At 62.1% G+C, this 21,701-nt stretch overlaps 1 protein-coding gene and 2 long non-coding RNA genes across 5 annotated transcripts; 2 read left to right on the top strand and 1 right to left on the bottom strand.

Moving 5' to 3' along the window:
• The first annotated feature begins 677 nt into the window (after positions 1-677).
• On the top strand, positions 678-2,578 carry LOC119234011 (uncharacterized). Of its 2 annotated transcripts, XR_005122517.1 has the most exons (4): positions 678-712; positions 837-887; positions 1,391-1,519; positions 2,367-2,578. It is a non-coding gene; the product is annotated as an uncharacterized LOC119234011 (long non-coding RNA). The 2 variants fall into 2 exon arrangements; XR_005122516.2 differs by having other exon boundaries at positions 691-887.
• Positions 2,579-4,293: 1,715 nt separating this feature from the next.
• Positions 4,294-21,228, bottom strand: UROS (uroporphyrinogen III synthase). 2 transcript variants are annotated; one of them, XM_054690518.1, is made up of 10 exons: positions 21,216-21,228; positions 14,365-14,489; positions 14,188-14,271; positions 12,683-12,779; positions 11,601-11,675; positions 9,485-9,559; positions 8,599-8,679; positions 6,996-7,081; positions 6,127-6,232; positions 4,294-4,768 (listed from the first exon to the last, which is right to left on the bottom strand). In XM_054690518.1, the coding sequence occupies exons 2-10, from the start codon at positions 14,425-14,427 to the stop codon at positions 4,632-4,634; spliced, it is 804 nt and encodes a 267-aa protein (XP_054546493.1). In that variant the 5' UTR covers positions 14,428-14,489; positions 21,216-21,228; the 3' UTR covers positions 4,294-4,631. The 2 variants fall into 2 exon arrangements, with proteins under 2 accessions (XP_054546493.1, XP_037352562.2); XM_037496665.2 differs by lacking the exon at positions 21,216-21,228 and having other exon boundaries at positions 6,134-6,232.
• Positions 8,130-19,619, top strand: LOC129145052 (uncharacterized). The gene is made up of 3 exons (XR_008550075.1): positions 8,130-8,199; positions 14,907-15,282; positions 18,463-19,619. It is a non-coding gene; the product is annotated as an uncharacterized LOC129145052 (long non-coding RNA).
• Positions 21,229-21,701: the final 473 nt, after the last annotated feature.

Here is a 21,701-nt window from a genome sequence, read left to right as displayed (position 1 = left end):
GCAGCCATGAGGGAGCTGCCCCGCGGCAAGCCTTTCTCACCCAGGCCTGAAGTGTGCCCACAGCAAGCCTCCTCTTTGAAGACCCCAGGAGCACGCCCGGCTGCGGGGGGAGGGCCGGCCCTCTCACCTCCTGGGTTTGCCACCGCGCCAGGGAACTTGCAGGCACCCTGGGGCGCCATCTCCATGGAGATAGGCCTGTGGGCTCCCGTGCCCTCTCCCCGCACCTTCCCGTGGACGGTCAGTCCACGCACAGCACAGCAGCGGCCTGTCCGACCCAGAGACAGCGACGTGTGCGGCGGCCCAGCTGGGTACACGGCAGCTGTGTACACGGCAGGCGTCAGCGGGCGGCCCGGCAGGCCACGGTGGTGGACACGAGAGGACCAGGGCAAGCGGCTGCCAGGGCCTGGGCGGAGGACCTGCTGGCCTCTCCACTGTGGGCTTTGCTTCCACTTTTTAAATTGAAGTCCAGGTGGGGTTTGCTCAGGAGACACCCCTATGCAGAGCCCCAAATGCTTCCTCCTGGGAGGAACAGGACCCTGCGGAGGGGCGACCGAGCAAGCACGTCCAGGCACCCCCGGACGTTGTTTTTCCCGGGAGGCTGCAGCAGGCCCGGAACAGAATTGAGAACTCGGAGGGCGGCGTCGGGGCTGATGTCACACAGCCCGCTCCTAGGCGGCCTCCGCGGGGGGCTGGCGCTGTGCTGCTGCGTCAGGTCTCCCAACCCTGCGGGGCCCCGGGCGCTGGGCGTGGGGTGGCTGCCGAAGGGGCTTGTTCCTGAGATTTTTATTTAACTGTTTTTTGCCCGTGCGGCCGGGCCGTGCCGTGCGGGGCCACAGGACGCCTTTTGGGCCGTTGGCTTCCTCGGGGTGTTTGCATCGTTTCTTCAGGTGAGCTGGATGGGAGGAAGTCGACAGGGTGCAGGAGGCGGGGAGGGTGTGATCATAAGTGAGAACGAGAGAGAAGCTGGTCTGTGCAGGACATGCCCCGTCTCTGAACCTGGAGGGGCTTGGCCAGAAGCTTCTAGACGCTCCTCAGATGCCAAGACGGCACGATCCAGTCGTCCACGGGAGAATTAAAACACTATTTTTCCTAAAACACGTACAAAATGGGTTTCCCCCTTCTCAGCCTGGCGTAAGACGCCCTCTTAGCTACTCCCCCGGGTGTCCTTTAGAGTGATGTCCGGGGGGGGGTCAATGCTGACTCGGAAAGCGGGCATCTTTTGGGGGGCCTGGTGTTGGGGGGCAGCTGTGTGCTCGAGCACACTTCTGAGCGGGTCTGGCACTTCCCACCCCCGAACTGACCTCCTCCCTGGACTCTGCCCCGCGGTGGGCAGCACGCGGTTGCCAGGTGGGGGCCGGGGGGTCCCACCAGCAGGCACCTCTCTGCCCAGGGGCGTCACGATGCTGAAGATGCTGGACTTCGAGATCATGGTGGCCATCGGGGGCGGCCTGCTGGTAGCCGCCTTCGTGCTGCTGTGTGCCGTCATCTGCCTCTACTGCAGAGTGAGCAACGCGCTGAAGTGAGTAGCGTGGGGTAGAGGGACTAGCCCCCCTTGAACGGGACCCCGGGTGCTCTGCTGCTGCAGGGTGGCCGCCCCCGGGTGGGCCAGAATGGCGGGCGGGCGGGCTGGAAAAGCAAAGGCAGGTGAGCGTGGACTCCCGGCTTCTCCCCTCCGGGCCTGGGGCTGTGACCTCTCAGGTAGGAGTTCGCAGCTGGCGGCTCTGCCATCACTTCACCTCCCCCAGGGGCCCGGGCCGGGCCCTGCTGTCCCAGGCCCTGCAGGCTGGACACTTGGGGGCTCCATGAACAGGTCCCAGCCTCACATTCACCCCAAGGTCAGGCTGAGCTCGCCCCCTCCTGCCTGGGTGGAGCTCTCGGGGTGTCCCACCTCCACGCCCGGGGCCTTGGGGACAGCGAGGTGGCCTCGAGGTCTCTGGGGAAGCTGAGTGAAGGCCCGGGGTCCCCCGGCGAGGGGTGCATTACCAGGAAGCTCTTTGTGAAATGCGTCGCACTTTATCTGGAGCAGAGGGGCGTTTTCGTGAGGGGATGAGAATGGTCAAGGTTTGGGGAAGTCAAAGCGGCGAGCAGCATGGGGAACCCCGAGCCCCGGTGTGGGGGTCACCCACCAGGTCGGGGGCCACGCCTGCTGACTCTGCATCTCGCACCCCTTGCTTCAGCTTGTCCTTGTTGACACTTCCCCGGCGGTGTGGGGAGGAGCGGCGGGGCTGCGGCTGGGGGCGGGGCGCCTCCTCTCTGCGGGCAGTCGCGGGCTGGGTCTGGGCGTCACCTGCCCGCCGAGAACCTCCAGACAACCCCGAGAATGGCCTTTAAAGCAAGAATCTAACACTTGCCCTAAATCTCCGCAGGAACCTATGACCGCCCATGGCGTCGGCACACAGGGCGGGCAGCGCGGCCTGGAAGGCCGTCCCCACGCTGGGCCGTGCCCTCGTGCTCCACCGCCAGGTGCCCAAGCGCCAGACCTCGGAGAGCGGCCCCGTGGCGCCTGCCCCCCCAGAGAGGGGGGCGCCCCTGTCTCCTGGCCACGGTTGTGGTGTGAAATATAGACTGGCTATGTTGAGTGTGGGCCTCCTGACTTCATTCTTTTGGGGTGTTTGCAGGCCTCAAGGTCAGAAGCTGGGCTGCCCCTCACCCCCAGGGAACCCCACGGAGGCCGGGCATCTGGGGGTGTCAAGTGGCTGCCGGTGCCGCCTTTGCCAGGAGGGAGCTCGGGGCAGCTCCATCTTAGAACCCAGACTCGCGGTTCGCCTGCGCTCGCCCTGCGGCTCCCTGGCGTCGGGCACGGGGCTCTGGTTGGCAGCAGCGGGCAGGGAGCCCACCTGTGTGGGTAGAAGCGCTTCGGAGCCACAACAGAAATCTCCAGAGGCGACAGCCCCGACCTCCCCTGACAGGTAGGCCAAGGCCGCTGGGAGGGCAGAGCCTTCTCGGGGTCAACCAGCAAGGGTGCCGGGGAGTCTGATGCCCCCTCCCCTCCCCCAGCTTCGTGAACCTTCCCGCCCGAGCTGGGGGTCCTGCCTGGCCTCGTGCACCCGGGCCGGGCACCAGGTTCAGTTATCCGAGTGTCTGTCCTGGGGCTGCCTTGGAGACTGTGGGGCAGAAGGGCGTTCACTCCCACCTCCCTGTCCAAACACCCCACATTTACAAAAACTGCATCTCTGGCGGCAGAGGGGGCAGCAGAGCTGGGGAGCACCTGGCCAGATGCCCAGCAGGGACTCTGCGGGCAGACAGCCCCGCCCCCCGCCGGCCTCTGGACACGCAGGTCCCGGGTGGTCGCGGACAGCCCGCGCCCGGGAGCCCCAGTAAGTGGTGGGTGGTGCCGTCTACACCGTCTGCGGCTTGGCAGGGCCTCAGGGTCTGCTCTGCCCCCTTTACACACCACCTCGTTTCAGAGACGCTCGCCTCCCCCAGGCCACAGGACGGCAAGGACAGGACCCGGGCACGGGAGACCTGCTGGGGCCGCTGCTCCCGCCTCGTCCGGGCGCGCGCGCCAGCTCCGTCACGCTGCCGCTGGTGGGCCGCTCGCCCCAGCCGGGCGCCCTCAGACCCGCAGGCCCCCATCGCTTCCTCCCCCTGAAATGGCCCCGGGGCTGCACCGCCTGCCTCACCAGCAGCACCCCGGAGCAAAGCCCAGGGCCCCGGGGGAGCCGGCCCAGCCTAAGGGCTGAGCCCGAGGCCCGAGGCCTGGAGGCCACAGCTTCTCTGGTCTGACAAAGCCCGAGCAGGTTTCGACGGGTCAGGCTCCAGGCCGGGGCGGCTGGTCGTGGGGGTTTCGTCCGGTTCCACCCCGTCTGCTGCGGGGGAGCCTGTGCGGGCCCAGCCAGCAGCCCCGCACGGACACCCTGCCCCGCCGCCCCTCGCCCCTGGCAGGAGCCGCCAAGGCTCACAGCACAGCGCAGGGAGGAGAAAGCGCGCCGGGAGGAGGCCGCCCCAGCGCCGGAAGCGGACTCGCGGCCCAGTGGCCTGCTGGCCGGCTCGCGCTCTGCCCAGCCTGAACCGTGGGCCCGACCCGGGGTCCCGCCTCAGCCAACACAGCGCGGGGAGGCGAAAGCCGAGGAGTTTGCACAGCAATTTGACACTGACCTCCAAGCACCAGGTGGGGGCGCAGGGTCACCCCCACGAAAGCCTCTCGTGGCACCAGCTGCATCTGGTCTACACCGTCCTGGCAGTGACCGCAGGCTGGCTTTGCAGGAGCCCCCCCCAACCCCCGGCCAGGGGGGCTGGCTCGCTTGGCAGGCGGGCGCCGGCGCGGCCATGCTGCACGAAGCACGTGACCGCACACACGCCAGGGTGGTTTATTTGGTTTCCTTCCACTGCCGGAAGCCTCACGACCTGGGAGCTGACATGCTCCAGGCAAGGGTCCAGGCGGCCTCCACTCAGGGGTCCCAGATAGTCTCCATGGAGGGAAGGTGAGTGCTCGTGGGTCGGCTGCCGGCCTCGGGTCGGATCCCCAGCGTCCAGATGATTCCACGCGGTACAAGGCGGCGTGTGCAGGCCCCTGGATCCCGGGCTACACACAGGGCCTGGCTCCCCTCGAGGCTGCGGCAGGCCCCCTTGTTCATGCTCAGGCCGGGCCCACGGGGGGCAGCTCCCAGCGAGGGCCTGGGGCGGCCTTCTCAGCAGTGGCCTTGGGACTGAAGCACCCCCCGGATGCAGGCGGCCAGGGCGCCCGGCGTGGGGCTCTCTGCGGTGCAGCTCACGGGCAGGCCCTGGGCGGCCAGGGCTCGGGCGGTGGTGGGCCGATGGCGGCGAACTGTAGAGAGGAGAGCGGAGTCAGCACGGCAGCAGGGCCGGGAAGAAGGGTGCTGACGGGTCGGGCCCGTTGCGCCTCACAGGAACCTAGGTGCAGTCACACCTCCTGGCGTGCCCTGGCCTAAGAGCCGTGAAGCCTTCACCTTCACACTCTTACCCAGCCCCGGTGGGTCTGTCCCTGGGTCTGGCTGCGGGGCCTGGACAGGGGGACCCGCTGGCTGTGACACTTCTGTTTGGTATCTCGGGGCCTGGGGTGGGGGAAGCGGGCAGGGTCGGGGGGAGCACACGGCCATCTGAAAGGGGCCTGGGTGAGGAGAGTGGTGGCTGGACCCCTTGGGAAAGCGGAGCGGTCAAGACCTGGGCCTGGAGCCAGAGGCTGGGGTGCAACTCCCAGCTGCCCGGGATGTGGCCTCTGCAAGGGAGCGCGCTCTGGCCTGTCCCCCATCCACAGAGCCGCGGGGCTCCTCACCGGGCAGCCTGGGGCCTCGCGGAGGCAGTGGGTGAAACGCCTGACAAAGGCTCAGGGGCCGCTGTGGCCACCGCTGGGAGGATCACGGTCACCCCAGATCCGAGGCCCCTGCGGTGCAGCCTGGTGGTTTTCAAGCGCACGCAGACTCCCAAAGTCCCCCGGGCGCACGGCAGGAGCGCTGCTTCCTGAGAGAAGCTGGAGCAGAACCCAGTGGCCGTTTTCTCTCCCTCTAGGCGGACGCGCACGGAGGAGCTCGGGTGACCGGGCGGCCCAGGCCCGTCATGGGCCCGGGTGGGCTGAGGCCACAGGGCCAGGAGAGGTGTGGGCACGGAGAGACAGGAGGCGGGGCCAGCCTGGTTCCCAACATCCCCTCCACCAGCGCCCACCAGCCACCCACGACCGTGCTGGCTTCACCCCCGCCGCTCCCCTTCCACCCGGGGGAGTCGGGTAATAGCTCCCTTCCCCGGTGACCCTGTGACTTTGCCAAGCTGCCCACACGCTGGGCTTCAGTTTCCTCCTTCCTTGCCACGAGGAAGCTGTCCCGGTTGTGCTGGCTTCCTCTGCCTGGCTTGGCATGGGAGTCACCTCAGAAACAAGCTGTCCACTGATCATGACCGACCTCGGCCTGTGGCTCACTGAGTGGCCACCGTGGCCATCCCGAGCTCGCATCCCGCCCTTGCTCCTGTGTGACCGGGCAGCACACCACTTCCCTGAGTTTAAGAGCTCTGAGCACAGGGCTGGGGGCTCTGGAGCCCCTGCTGTGGCACGTCCCCGGACGGCCACCAGTCGGGCGTGTGCTGGTCAGGCGTGCTTTGAGTTTCTGTGGAGACCATCAGGTCAGAGGTGAGGGTGAAAAAGAAGAATCTAGAAAGGACCCAAGCCCACTGAACAGCTCACCTTAATCTGGTCGATGCTGTCGCCTGAAAGCTCTTGAATGTACTTGAGGCTGTGTGTGAGGCCAGAGGGGCTGAAAAACGCGATGCTGGCTGGGATGCCCTGCAGGGGACAGCAAGTGGTCCTCACCCGGCCCAGGGGCAGGACGGGGCTTGAGGCCCCACACCCTGGTGCCAGAGCCACAGGAAGGGCCCCAGCCCGGATGCCCACGGGAGGGGCCCTGGCCCCGGCAGCCTCCTGCAGTCCTCCCGGGCAGAGGCAGGTCAGGAAGACTGGCCGGACAGGCCTCCCGCCACGACCACAGGGGCACCAGTGGAGGAGGCAGTAGCCGAGCCTGTTCTCTGGCAAACCCGCCTCCTTCCGGGCACAGTGCAGATGGGTGGGCCTGAGTGGCCTGGTTACCCCGGGCTGTCCTCCCAGAACCGCCAGCACCGGGGGAGGCAGAGAAGCGGTCTCGGGAGATGCCCGAAGGGAAGGCGTCCTGCTGAGTGAGGTGGGGCAGGCTTTGATCAGCTCAGAGCAGGCTGTGCCCGCTGCTGCCTGAAGCCTCCCAGTCACACTCCTCGCTGGGCCTGCAGCTTCCCAGTGCGGCCTGTCTCCCTCCCCAGGCTCTGCCCCGCGGCTCCCTCAATGGCCCCACAGCAAGGGACAGCGACGACCTCCAGGTCCCCGCTGGCCACGGGCTCAGAGGTCTGCAAAGAGCACCAAGGGCTTTGCGTGCGGTTAGACATGAAAATCTCACTCCTAGGTTGCCTCAGATACGGAGACCAGACCTGCAGGTCACGTCCAGTGTCACGCGCTGGGGGCAGTGGACGCGCGCGGCTGCCCGCCCTCCGGCCTGAGCGCCCCTGGAATCAGCACGCACCTGCTTGCAGTAGTAGCTGCTCAGGTTCCCCTGTATCCCCGGGTGTGGAATCGTCTGGTACACGGTCAGGCTTTCCAGGGGGATCCCTGGGCGTAACCAAAAGCAGGAAACAGCCTTTACTGCGCCGGCCATGCCCGGGCCTCACCCTGCACCCTGCAGGAACGCGCTCCCAAGCTACAGCAGATGGGGCCTGCCCTTTGACCCTCCATCAAAGGGCGGCCCACAGGCTGTCCCTGGTCATGCCGCCATGGATGCTGTGAGGAATCCCACTCTGGGGGGCGGGGGTTGCACAGAGCCTGAGGGGCCTTCAAATTCTGAGGTGAAGCAGGCAGCCGAGGACCTTCTAGGGCCTGGATGCTTGGGTCTCAGCAAGCTGAAGCCAGGAAGCGGGGCCAGGGCAGCCCAGGAGAGCAGCCAGGGGCGCCGGCTCGGCCGCGCCTCCCGGGGACTAGCCCTGGCCTCACGGGAGGGCTCCCTGACTGGGCAGCGGCTCCAAACATTCCCGGCCTTGAGGGCTGGCAGCGAGGGAGAGGCAGTGCGCCCGGCACAAATGTCCGTCCCACAGACACGGTCATGACCCGGGTGACCCCCAGGCTTGTGCAATAAAACGGAGTAGGAAAGAAAACCCCGCGAAGAAATGGAGATGGCGCTCGCGTAGAACAGCAACCAGCGCCAGGCCTCTGCCGGAGGCCGAGCACGAGGACACCCGGCCCACCCCACTTGCCCCGGTGCTCCCGGTGCAAGGCCAGCTGCTTCCGGCATCGCCCGGCGTCCTGTCACCAGCGTCTGCCGTGCTCCTGGGGGCTGGAGGGCAGCGAGGCCGGGGCAGACGGACAGCTGAGCTCTACGCTATTAACACGGGAGAAAGCTGAGGGTCTCGGATGCCCTGGGCGCTCCCCAGGTGCCCGGAGCTTTACAACAGGGGAGGCTGCAGCGGCTGCAGTCCCCCAGCTGCCCGCCCTTGGGGGCCTGGCATCCAGTGGCATCACCTCACCACGGCTTTGCGAGGCCCAAAGGCACTGCAGCCCCTCGCAGCTGGGCCCCTGAGGCGCGGGGGGGATGGGCGGGCCTTGGCTCACACAGCCAATGGGCAGCAGCGGGAGAAGGCGCAGCTGCTGGGGTTCGGACGCCAAGGCCCCGCGAGCCGCGTGCCAGGAGATGGGAGCCGGCGCACCTCGCTGTGGGGCCACGTACTTGCTCCAAGGTCAGGCCAGTTTCTGGGAGGGGCAATCCGGGGCTCTGGGGGCTGGCGCCAGAGCGGCTGGGCCGGAGGGCACTGCCGGCAGTTAGGCACCTTCTCAGCATGTGGGAGCTGCCCAGTCTCCCCCCATGCAGACACAAGCCTCTCTGCATTCAGCCTCCCTGGGGAGGCGCAGTGACCCCCGTGGGCTTCCAGTCAGGGCCCAGCGGGCTGTGGGGGCAGATCTGAGGTCAGGAAAGCAGGCGCCCACCCTGCTGCCGCCTTAAGGCCTGCTGGTCATCCCCCGCCTGCTGGGCCAGCCGGCTGTCCCGGTAGTCTGGCAGACTGACCGCTCCGCCATGCCGGGGCTCCTGGTGCCCCACCCAGGGGGAAGGCGGGGCTCCAGGCGGGCACCCCAGTTACCTTGGTCCTTGAGCATTTTCGGCAGGACTTCTCTTTTGAGGGCCCCACAGGGAAACAGCAGCGGCAGTGCGGGTGGCTCCCCTGAGGGCAGACAAACAGACGCTGCAGCAGCTTGGTAGCGACTCTGGGGAGACACACGGGGGCCTGGGAAGGTCCGGGTCCAGCGCCCGGGTGGGAAGAACAGCTGCTCCCTGGCTGCTCTTGTGGGCGAAGGTGCCGAGAAATCTGTGCGCCCACACAAGCCGGGGGTGCTGTCACTGGAGGGGCTCCGGGGCAGTAGTCACTGTTTGGAAGGGGGTTTTGCATCCAAATCAGAGTCAGGAATTAGAGGTCAGGCCTGGCGCTGGCCGCTGGCACTGAGGAAGCATTTCCTAGCTCTGGGGGAGCCCCGGGTTGATGGAGATGTGGGGCGCCAGCTGCTGAGGAAGCCGGGAAGTGGCAGCAGCCTCAGCAGCAAACAAAAGCCGCGTGCTTCAGCGCAGCTGTAAACCCTGGGTCCTCACAAGCCCTCCTCCCCACACCCACGCCCGTCCCTGCCGAGCCACGGTCCGCGGGGAGAGGGGCCAGAGGAGGCAGCTTTGGAGGGCAGGAGAAGGCCACAGTCACAGGATGGTCCTGGGCCTCCGCGCATCCCCACTGAGAACCAGTGCAGGCGCTCTGGCTTCTGGGTTGCTCCCCAAATGGTCTGTGTGGAGGGGTCAAGTGGCCGCAAGCCCTTTGGTACAGGGGGAGGAGGGAGCTGGGCTGAATCTCCGCCCGCACAGACAGACACAGAGACAGGAGCGGGGGCCTCCTCCTGGGAGGGCCCAGGGAATATTCCTGCCCCCCAAGGGGTGGTGGGGGTGAGACCAGACACAAGAAATGGGGGTCACCTTTTTCTACTTACTGGAGCAAATATATTCTGCAAGCCTCTCTGCATTGCCGCAGCCCTCGCCTTCCGCGTCCAGGCCAACTTTACTCACTGGAACGCAACAGAGAGACATTTCTTCACACGGTTTATTAAAGTCCTTTTTAATGTGCGAACCCAAAGGCTCGGGCTTCAAGAATCAACAGGGAAAGTCTCCTCTGGAAGCCGGGGCAGGAAGGCCATGGACCCGGGCCAAACTGGTGGGGGGCAGTGACACACCGTGTCTCAGAGCCCCCAATCTGGTCCACGAGAGGGAAGACAAGCACCACGGCCTGTTTCAGGATGTCCCGAGGTGACGAGAGCGAACTGCCTGCCATCGGGGGGAAGCTCAGCACAGACTGGCTCCTGTCTCAGGAGTGGGGCCTGACGCACCGTCACGGGGCCCGAGAGACCCTCATTTTCTCAGGGAGACAAGACCAGCCCCGCCAGAAAAGTGTCGTGGGTTGGCACCGTCAGGCTGCTCGGAAGGGGAGGAAAGGCCTCACCCATGAATGCAGCGGACACTGGTGATGTGGAAGCAAAGGACATCCCAGCCCCGAGCAAATCGGGAAGAATCAAGGAGCAGACAGTGGGGCGCCGGCGAGGTCTGGCAGAAGAGGCGCTGGGCCAAGGTTTCCCAGAGTTTACGACGTGGTGACGAAAACCAGAAACATCGTTTATAAAGTGGCCAAACACCTGTGTGCAGGGGACGGGGCAAAGGAACGCGGCCCAGGTCGGGCCCTGGCACCCCACGGCCTCCGTCCCCGGCTGCTGCTGCTCCCAAAGGAAAATGGGCTCGCTCAGGCCTTGCCGAGGAAGACGAGGTGGTGCTTACAGCAAGCACGCAGCGAGAGGCTGCTCTGCCACAGGGGCGCCAACGCAGCAGCTGTCGGGAGCCGGAGGGCAGCTGGCAATTTGTTCCAACAGAGCAAACAGACAGCTCGTAATGAAGCAGCCGCCTAGGGTCTGTCTCGGGTCTGAGTTAATTCCTAAGTTACCCTCTGTGGGGCAGCCGGTCTGTGGACGAGGCCAAGCAACATGTACAGATCATCAGGCCGGGAACCAGCGGGCCCAGGCGCGGATTTCCATAGAGCTTTTAAACACAAACTGACCAAGTATTTCTCAACAGATGCGAACCCATTTTTAATGCCACTCAGCAATATTTCAGTGTGTTTCCTGGCACCTTATCGGCAGCCTTACGGAACACACTGGCTATTTTTATCTACTTCATAAGCAAAAAAATCATCACATCTTCAAATGGAATGAAAGTATCGAAAAACCAAGGCAAGAGCGTGCAGGGGGACCAGCCACCGGGGCCGCTCTCCGCCGGCCCCACACGGGCGTTTCCCCACACCCAGCAGCCTCCAGTCGCAGCAATTTAACACCGTTCTGACCCCGGCCGCCGGCAGATGGCACTGGCCCCTACGGCGAAGGGTTTGGTCCTGTGGGGTGGGCCCCCTTTCAGATGCCAGTCAGAGGCCGGGTCGCCCGCGTGCTTCAGTGCAGCTACAAACCCACGGACCTCACAAGCCTCCTCCCCGTCACCTGCTGGAACGGCGACCGGCCCCGCCACAGAGGGGCTGCTCGGCGTGCGGCGGAACCCAAGGGTGGCGCCAAGGACACAAATGATCAGCCAGGTGGAGAGGTTGAGGACAGGACTCGGCGGACGTGAGGCGGGGGGGTGGGGGGCTGCCGTGGCGCTCCCACGGCCTCTCCAGGCAGGCAGACACCCTCCCAGCACCTCCGGGCGGCCCCACCCTTTGGGCTTTTTATGGGGGCTTCGCGACAGAGGCGCGATTAATGAGATCACAGGCCACCGGTCACCGGGGACCCTCGAGCCCATCTCTGCTTCCTGGAAGTCCTGATCCTCTACTCCCAGGGCGCGTTCCCCTGACAACCGGCCCTCAACCCGAGGGGCTCTCCAAAAGTCACCTCACTCACACACGCCCAGGTGGAGTGAGAAGAATGTCATTACACAGACACTTTTCCCCCGCCCTGAGGAAACGCCCAGGTCTGAGGAGCGGAATGCCAGGAGCGGGGACGAGACCGGGAATCTCGTGTGTGAAGCGCATGTCACGGGCACGCACCAGAGCTGCAGTGGCACTTGGCCGCTTACCCAGAGACGCGGTCGCCTTTCCCACCACGTACGCCGGCTTGGCATTCCATTTTTCTTTCAGGGATGCCTTCCAGGCTGCAAAGCATGAAATGATGTGTGAGTCGCAAGACCAAAGTGGCCGTCTGGCCGCTGCCCGGGCCGCGGGCTGATCCCGGGAGACTCGTGGGTGCGGCAAATTCTTAGGCGCGGCCGCTCTCGCAGCAAACAGCTGCAGGAACCAGAAAGCGAGGCTTCAGGGCTCTGGCCCTACCTCCAGAGTGCCCCTGGCGCGTCCCCTGCGGGTGTGCCGTGGCAGACAAGGCGATGGAGGGTCAGTGAGGTCCACGGTCAGAGAGAAATATGCTCGCGGGCCTAACCTGAAGCAAAGGCCTCTGGGCTCGACCTGCTGCTCACCCTCCCTCAAGCTCCCCGCCCCCCTCAGCTGGGCAGGCCTGGGTCTGAAGCCTCTGAGCTGGGCCTACAGTCTGGCAGGTGCCCACTGTCCCCGAGTCTCGGTCTCCTCATCAAACCCATGAGCTGGTCGCCTCGGATTCCAGGACACAACGAGCACAAGGTATGCAACAGGGCTTGGCACACAGCAGGCACTCCACACATGCCAGCTATGCGGCGGCTCCACCAGACAGACTAGAAGGCGGTGTCCAGTCTGAACCTGGGCTCTGCGCATCCGCTCTGACGGGGAGGGAAGGAGCCGGGAGGAAGGGCGCCCGCAAGCCTGGCCCGGCAGGGGCTGTCGCCTTTGTTGGGTCCTATCATCATCCTTTTGAGGAGGGACAGGAGCCCCCGAACTGAGGGGACAGCAAAGACCCCGGCCCTGTCTGCCACGCCTCCAGCCCCCAGCAGGGCTGGCAGGCTAACAGCGGTTCTGTGTTGGACACGAAGAAACAGCTTGCAAAGGGTCATTTTCTGTGCCCTCCCAAGAGGACAAAAACACGAAGAGACTTGGTACCGACACAGTTTTTCAACTAAAAATCGTCACAATCCTTCAAACCTGAAGTACAGTAATTTCTGGAATCCTGTATTCCCAATGGGAGGAATCAGAGTCAAGAAAAATCCAGTGGAAGTCACAGCAGCGCCAACCTTACCTTCAATTTTATTGTCTTTCTCCAAGCACAGTTCCACTGCTTCCACCGCTCGGGGGCTGGTGAAAATGAGTCCCCCGTAATCTTCCGGGCGAGACAGCTGCACCCAAACAAAGGTACTTTCTATGAAGGCTGAGAGAATGTGTCCCACAATCCCGAATGTTTCATAAATCCACCCGTCCACCCATCATCCATCTACCTACCCACGCACGCACCCGCCCATCCACCCGCGCGCTCCTCCACTCACTCACTCGACTCTTACTGGGCACTGACTCTGCGCCTGAAACTATTCTAGGCCTTTTGGCACATACAGGTGAATTCATGACTCATGGCACGTCCCTCGAGCAGGAAGGGAGGGGAAGGGCGAGCACAACGCTGGCTGGCAGGAGCAACAGAGCAGAGCACTGTGACTCGTGCTGGGCTGGGGGCGGCGCAGCAGGAAGGAGACGCGTCACCTGCGTCGGTGACGCAGGAGTACTCAAGGGGTGACGGCCTGGCTGAATGCAGGCCTGATTTTCAAAGGCAAGAACAGCGATATAATGTACTGAGCGTTTTTCCCCAGCCAGGCCCCGGGCTGTTTACACGCGCTCCGTCTCGCTGTGCGGACCCTGTGGAGTGGGACGTTCTTCCCACCTCACAGGTTAACACAGGCCGGGAGAGGTCCAGGAGCTAGTCAGGTGAAGCGGAGGCAGGACTCTGGCCTGTGTCTCTGAGTCCCAAGGCCGCCATGTATTCGCTGCACACCCAGAGCTTTCTGGAGTGTTCAGAGCCCCTCCTGGAGCACACTGGATGGGGGTGATGGGAGAGGCTGGGACCTTTATGACCATTAGGCTTGGAAATGATCTCCAGTGGTGAGCTCTTTCCTCGCTTTGTAAAGCCGCTTCTGGAAAAGTCTGCCCATTTGTCTACTCTCATAGGTTCCCTCAGCACGCAAATCCAGTGCAGTAGCCCAGGGCGTGTTCCCCTCAGACCGAGAACAGAACCCAGAAGGCTACCCCGAGGGGTGTGAGGTTGTGTTTAATGGGGGTGCGGTGACCTGGCGCCCACCCGGGCGTGGGGCCAGGCGATGGGGGCTGAGCCCCAGTCTCACCAGCCACCCTCACGTTCCCCTGAATCCTTCCTCAGAAACTTCTGGAAGGCCCTTCTGGATCTGTCTCTGGCAAGTATCTATCACTCCCACACCTGGCCGCAGAAATGAGCCTGCAGGGACCAATCCTGGTCCCCAGTCCCCCAACTGACTCGAGGCCTCCATCTCTCAAGTGGGACTCCCCCGGCCCCCCACCTTGGGCGTGCTGCTGGGCACAGCTACAGAGTTGGGGAAGGGGTCAATTGCTGGGAACAGTGGGGTGTGGGTCCCACCCGGCCTGCTCTCCAGCAGCTCCCTGGAGGAGCTGAGACGTCCCTAGCTACGGGCTGGAGGAGGGCAGCTTGTGCGGCCCTGGCTTTGAGGTGGCTGGTGACACGGGGGCTCCAGGAGCTGGAGGGGAGCCCTCCCCCGCAGGACGTACCTTCTCGGAGAGCCCAGGCAGAGACAAGAACTCAAATGATAACACAGGGATCAGAGTGGCTTCCATCCCGAGCAGCCCCAGGTCCTGCCGGGAGAGAGAGCAGTCCCGGGTCAGCCAGGGCCGTGTGGGGAGCCCCCACCCCGCAGCCTCGGCAGCCCGCCCTGACGTGGCACCCACCCGGATGTAGGGGTCCTGGCCGCCACTGTCCTCCTTCGGGTCTTTCAGTAGCAGGACCTTCATGGCGGCCTGGCCGGCGCTCCAGCTGCGCAGAGCGGGCACGGCTCCCAGGAGACGAGGCTCCCCTAAGCGAGGGGAGAAGGTAATGGGGTGCTGGTGCTGGCTGCGGGACTGTGCCCCGCCGAGCATGACTTGGCAGAAATCCGCGGAGGCCCCGTCGCTGATAAGGCCAGGCCCGCTTGGGCGCACCTGATAGCGCCGGGGGCGGTGGAAGGCCTCGGGGCCGCGCGAATCTGGGTGGTGTCCACCGAGGACAGCCGGGCTCCTGGCGTTGGAAGGACAGAATTACTTCTGTTTCAAGAAATACACTAAGTAGCTTCTAAGCTTTTTAGGAAATAGCTATATCCCTCTTCTGGAGGCTGTTTCATAAATGTTGTCGAGCGTCACCAGGTAATCTTTGAAAAAATTTCTAACAGCCTGGAAAACGATTTGTATCAAATGTCTCAAGAGCTTTACTTCTCTCCTAACCTTTCTTCCTGAAGTGTCACGTCTAGGGATAAACACGAAGGCAGCGCTCGAACGTGCAGGAAACGTCCAGGTTATTCCCTGCATTTACCGAGAGGTCCCGGACTGGGCGCGCTGTGAGAGGGGAGGCCGAGCTCGAGCCGAGGCGCCTATTCATCCTTTGCTCGCGGAGACAGCGAAGCTCTCCTCCGGCAGCAACTGGGAGGCGCTCGCTGCTGCCCAGGTGGCCGCGCCGGTCTCTCGCTTCCTGGCTTTGCTGGCCCAGGACTCCACGTTTGTGTCCTGACCTCCCTGATTACAGCAGGAGACGCCGTGACGCCCGACGTGAGCGAGACGGCTAACAGGGCAGGCCCATGACGTCGTAACATCACCCCAAATAACTTTACTACAAAGGTAATTTATTAATTAATTAATTAATTTATTTTTTTTAGATCTTAAATCAGTAAACTTTATTTTTTTTTGACAGGTTTATTTGTTCTGTTTATTCCAAGTGGTGATAAAATTAGATTTTATTGTATAACATTTTTTTTTTTTGCCCACTACATTTTGCTTTTATTATTAGTTACCATTAATCTACATAACAATCCTATTTTTGTTACTACTGTAATCCTGTTTTTTTAATTAATAATAAATTTTATTTTTATATTCCCCATACAATTTCAACCCCCCCATTCTGACCCCAGTCCCTCCCCTCCTGCCCCCCACCCCCCAAAAAGTGTCTCTGGTTCATAGTTTTTTGTTGATTTTGATTTTCACTTTCTTATAGTTATTCATTTTCCTGGTTCCTTATTTAAGTTTTCTAGATTCCTGCTATGAGTGAGACCATCCGGTATTATTTTCTTTCTGGCTTATTTCGCTGAGCATGATCCCTTCCAGCGCCATCCATGTGGCTGCAAATTGCATGAGTTTATCTTTTTTGAATGCTGAGTAATATTTCATGGTGTATATGCACCACATCTTCTTGATCCAGTCATCTATTTTTGGGCATTTGGGCTGTTTCCAAAGCTTAGCTATTGTAAACAGTGCTGCTATAAACATAGGGGTGCAGGTGCTCTTTGGAATGGATGTTTCTGTGTCCTTTGGGTAAATACCTAGGAGTGGAATTGCTGGATCCTATGGAAGCTCTATGTTTAGTAGGTCCAGAAATCTCCACACAGCTCTCCATAGTGGTTGGACCAGTTTGCACTCCCACCAGCAGTGCAGAAGAGTTCCTTTTTCTCCACAACCTCGCCAACATTTGTTGTTGCTAGTTTTTTTAATATGTGCCATTCTCACTGGTGTGAGATGGTATCTCATGGTAGTTTTGTTTTGCATTTCCCTGATTACAAGTGATGTTGAACATTTTTTCATATGCCTGTTGGCCATTCGCATTTCCTCTTCAGAGAAGTTTCTTTTTAGCTCTTCTGCCCATTTTTTGACTGGATTATTTTCTTTGTTGTTGTTGAGTCTCATCAGCTCTTTGCAGATTTACAAAGGTAATTTAATTGCGAAAGAATGCAAAATTCCAAAAGCAGGACTGAGAACCGGGCAGAGCACACGTGTGCAAGAACATGGCCCCAAACACTAGCAAAACACTTTTTCGGATGGTAGATGACGGGGGTCATCTTCTTTTTTACCTCTTTCTGCATTACCCCCAATTTTTTTATGATAAACATTAAATTCCTTTGGTATCACGGGGGAGGGACTACGCCTTACACCCACCCCAAAGGCCTAAAAACAAACGGCCCGAGTTGCTGCAGGAGAAGCTGGCGGACATGCAGCCGCCGCCCGCCGGCGAGTGTCCTTGGGCCTAGTCAGGACTCACTGGCGAGGAAGCGGCTGATGACAGCCCCCAGGCCCTGCTTACCCGTTGCTGCTGAGTCTCTTCCGGAGCATTGTAAGAACGAACTGCTTGTGTCGAAGCAGCCAAATCTGGGGGAACAAACGGGCGCCCCGCCGCGGGAGTGCGGGTCGGGGGAAGAGGCTCAGGGCCGGTCGGGACCCCCAGCGAGGCCGCGCGAGGGGGTCTGGGCGAAACCACCTGCCCACGACGGGTTTCAAAGGGTCGGGGCCAGGGTAAGGGTCTCTCTTCTCTGAAACTCCAGGGCGCCCGGCGTCAGCCTCGCGTGGGGCGCGGACGCCCGCAGCCCAGGCCCTGGCACGGCCCGCCCGCGTGTGCGGGAGGACGCGTGGCGACCTACTAGTAAGAAAAGCTGCGGCCGTCAGCGCACGCAGCAGGCGGGAGGACATCCCGGCGGCCTTGGAGTGGTAACTTATGGGCGGGGATGTGGCGTGTCATTGCTGTCCCCACGTCGAGCCTCCCCCCTCTCAGAGGTGGAGCCCCTCGTTACTGACGGGGCACACGGTGGCCCAAAATAAAACCATGTGGCAGCCGCGCCCACGGAGGGGGGAGCCTGAGGGACACAGCTCGGCGGCACTGGAGGGGGCAGGGCCGAGGGCGTGCGGGGTGCGCAGGGGAGCAAGTGGGGGCTACTCCCCCCTCTCTCATTTCTGCTTGCCCTTTTCTCTTCCCTCCCCGTGGGGGGATCAGAACCGGCCAGGCCGAGGGCCCAGGAGCTGGGTGCTGGCCACGGCATTGTCACCTGTAAACGGGAGTAACAGCTGCCGGTGCTGCCAAGCCCCAGGGCTGCGAGGGCCCCACAGGCGCTGGGGGGCAGGGGCAGCTCGCCGGGCCGTGCCAAGGCCGAGGCTCTGCCATAGCTTCCAGGCATGACATCTGTGGGGTTTATCCCGTTTTGTGCATAAGGAAACTGAGGCGCACAGAGGACAAAGCTCTCCGGGGTCGCAGCAAGTGGCAGAGCTGATGCTCACGCCTGACAGGGTGGTGCCAAAGGCCGGGGCCGCCCAGCGGGGCGCCGCCTCTCATCCCTTCCGCGCGCCCACCCAGTGCGGGCAGCGGAGATCAAAGAGCCAAGGGTCCGTCTGGGACACAGGGCTTCAGCGGGTGACGCAGACCCGTGAAAGCAGAACCAACCTACCCAGGCAAACAGAGCAGCCCTCTCCCGCCCGCTCCCTCCTGCGAGCAACCTGATGCCTCGCGGCAGGCCAGGGCCGCTGGGAGTCCTGCCACGGGGCTGACAAACAGAACCTGTCCCCAAGAACGCAGGCACGCGACAGCCACCGCCACACGGTCATTTAAGTTGAAGGTGTTTTGAGAGTTGATGCCCCATAATTGAACTTCTGGGTACCTTTAGGCTCCTCAAATTGGGGTGGGGGGTGTTTTCAAAAGGCCCTGCAGAGTCAAAGGGTCACAGCAATCGCACAGGGACTTGGTGACAGAAACTGCCCTTAGCAGGGGACATACTCCCAGGGGCACTGGCCATGGGGCAGCCGAGGGGCACCCCCTCAGCTAAGGGTGCTGGCTGTCCTGCCGGCCAGCACCTGACTGTCCAGACGCCTTCTTCTCACATTCCTGCTGGTTGCTGAGATGGGAGCTGCCCCGCAGGCCCAGGGGAGGACAGAGCGATTCCAGCGTCAGCGCAGGTGGCCGCGCCTACCTCGAGGACCCCCACATGCCCAGTGCTCTTGTCGCTGGCCAGATAAACAGCCTCCTCTTTGCTACTTTTTCCTCAGCAGGTCTCTGAGCCACAAGACCACAGAGAAAACAGCCCCAAGGAGAAGATGCCAGCACAGTCTCACCCCAAGTCTCACACAAGGTATGAGGAGATACAATGGACTGAACCGTGGTCTCCAAAAAGAAGTCCTATCCGCAGATACCAGGGATGCGACCTGGAAATAGGGCTTCTGCAGATGCCATTAGGTTAAGGTGGGCCAGTCCTACAGACCCACAGCCGACCCAGCACGCCTGGAGTCCGTATCAAGAATGCGCCCACCGGAAGAGGCAAGGAAGGACCCTCCCCAGGGCCTCCGGAGGGAGCGCCCCTGCTCATGCCTTGCTTCCGGACCCCGGTAGAATTGAGAGAATGAACGTCCCCTGTTCTGAGCATGTGGCCTGTGGTGTTGGTTTCAGCAGCCCTAGGAGATGACACAGAAGGTGGACGCCTTGGGGCGCTGTCCCCTAGGAGAGCACTGGGTGTGCTCCCAGCACAGACAAGCCTTTTCTTTTTCAGCTGAGGAAGTCCAACTTGGGGTGGGGGGGTTAAGAGGCCCTGCCTGAGCTCACACGGCGTCCAGGCAGCACTGGCCCTCAGCCAGGTCTGGGGGGATCTCAGCATAAAAGAGGGAACCAAAGCTCTAGGTCTGAGCAGCGTCAGGGCCACACAGCCCAGGCAGAGGCGGGGCGGGAATTCACTCCAGGTCTGGAGCCATGCTCTTCTCCTACCTGCAACCCTCTCTCTGCTGCTGGAGGATGAAATCTGAGCTAAAGGTAAAGACTGAGCCAGGAGGTCAGCAGGCCCAGTGAGGACACTCGTTGCCGGAGGTAGCGCTGTTTTCCCGGGTGACAAAACCCCAGGGAGTCCATGCAGTCACTTCTGCTACTCCAGTGCATCTGCTAAGTGCCCAACACCCAAAACTAATCTGAGGACACAAAGTAAGGCTTCCCCCCTTCTGTGATCAAAGCAAAATATGCTCATTTTGGAAAATTTGCAAACAACAATAAAGTGTGAAAGTGGATGCAACTATTCCACTTCTGAGTATTTAACCCCGAAGAATTAAAAGCAGGAACATGAGAAGATTATTTGTACACCAGGTCCACAGCACCATTACTCCCAGGTGCCAAGAGGTGGCGGTCACCTAAGGGTCTGGTGGATGAATGGATAAGGAAAATGTGGTCTCTACAAACAGTGGAATATCACTCAGCCTTAAAAAGAAAGTAAATCCTGACATATGCTACAACATGGAATCGGATTGAAGATATTATGCAGAGTGAAATAATTCCGCCATGAAAGGACACACATATGATTCTCCTAAATGAGGTGCAGCTATGCCTCTTTGTCCACTTTTCATGTTCTTTAGTTACCTGTGGTCAACCAGTTTGAAAATACGTGCGGTAAGATACTGAAAGAGAGACCACATCAGAATAACTTTTACTAGAGTATCTTGTTACAATTGCTCCATTTTATTATTATTCATTAATGTTAATCTCTTACGGTGCCTAATTTACACATGAAGCTTTACTGTAGGTTTGCAGGTACAGGAAAAACCAGCTGTTGCCATCCAGTCTCCGGCATCCGCTGGGAGGTCTTGAAATGCATCCTCTCTGGAAAGAGGGGATCTCTGTACCTAGAATGCCAAACTCATAGAGACATAAAGTAGAGTGGTTTCCAGGGGGCTGGGGAGGGGGGCAGGAATGGGGACCTGGGGTTTCAAGGGCACAGTTTCACTTTTACAAGACGCAAAGAGCTCTGGGCACGGACAGAGGTGATGTCTGCACAACACTCTCAGTGCACTTGGTGCCAGCGGGCTGTACACTTCAAAGGATGAAAACGGTGACTTTCATGCTGTGCGTATTTGACTTAAACAATATATATAAAGAAATGGGGAGAAAACAAAGAAGAAAAACCCCCCAACGGGGGAAAAAAAGACAACAGACAGGAAAAAAATGGTCTAAGTGTCAGTGCAACTCTAAAGATAAGCCGGCACTGTCTTCCTGATCTTTCCCCCCATCTTAACCTTCTGATGTTTTTTTCTCGCTCTCCTTCTTGTAAGGATAGGAAGATGACTTTGCAGTCGCGGGGCCCAAAGACCATTTTCAAACTGCCCCCTCAGGTGTGGAGCCTGGAGACATCCACGCTGTGGCCAGGCAGGCAGGGGCGACCTCACAGAGCACAGCGGGGCCGGGGGTCCGGGGTGTCCCGGTGGCTCCCTGCGGCTGGAGGGGTCAACCTCTCCAGCGGCGGCCGCCTCGCGGCGGGGGCGGCTCGCGCCGACCGCAGAGTCACGGCTGCGGCCCACGCGTCCCGCCGGACAGGGGAGCGCGCGGGCCGCTCAGGCCTCCCCCGGGAAAGCGCCGTCCCGAGCGAGCGACCTTCCCCCCGGCCGCGAGCTGGCATCGGGGGCCGCACCTGGGCGGCAGGTGGTTGTCACCTGGCGCCGGTTTTAACATCCAGATATTTCTTGGGAAGACCCAGAAGTCCGGGCCGTCTTGGAATGCGGGGGTCAGCGGCCGGCACCCCGCCGCCTGCGTCCCCTGTTCCCTCCGGGGCGCTCCGGTGCGTCATTTCGACCTTCGCGCGCGCCCTGCACCCCCGGGGCGCCCCCGCTTGGGCGGACGCCGGTCAGGAGAGGCGCTTCCAGGGCGGGATCGGACCCCGCAGCGGGGGGCCCCGCGCGGACCCCGCGACCTGCCGCGCGTGGCGAGCGCCGCCCGCACCCCCAGCGGCGGCCGGCCGCGCCCACCCTCGCCGGAGCGCGGCGGCACCTACCTCGCGGGGCCCGGGCCCGGGCGGGCCGCCCCCTCACCACGTGGCCTGCGCTGCCATGGCGACGGCCCACGCGGGGCTCCGCGGAGGGGCGCTCAGCCGGCGCGCACGGCGGGGGCTCGCGCATGCGCACCGCCGGAGCTCGCGCATGCGCACCGCCAGCCGGCGCCGAGGCGCACGCGCGGCGGAGGGTCGAACCACAGCGCCCGGGGGAGGTCGCGTCTTGGGGCGTGAGGGAGGATGGCGGGAAGGTGAAAAGGACCAAGATGGGAAAACAGGCTGAACGTGGCTCTGAGGTATTAAGGCTGTGGGCCCGCAGGGACGCTGGCGTGGACGCCGACTCAGCGCCGAGGCCGAGGCCCTTGGGACTCGACGCCCCCCGGCGTGGTTGGCCCGGAAGGCGGGCGAGGCCTCGGGTGCGCAGGCGCAGAGCGGGCCCGGCGCAGGCGCAGAGCGGGCCCGGCGCAGGCGCAGAGCGGGCCCGGCGCA

Source organism: Talpa occidentalis, unplaced genomic scaffold (assembly GCF_014898055.3).
Source record: "Talpa occidentalis isolate TD23 unplaced genomic scaffold, MPIMG_talOcc4v2.1 talOcc4.8, whole genome shotgun sequence".
Classification (NCBI taxonomy): Eukaryota; Metazoa; Chordata; class Mammalia; order Eulipotyphla; family Talpidae; genus Talpa; species Talpa occidentalis.
This window is presented reverse-complemented; position numbering and strand designations above follow the sequence as displayed.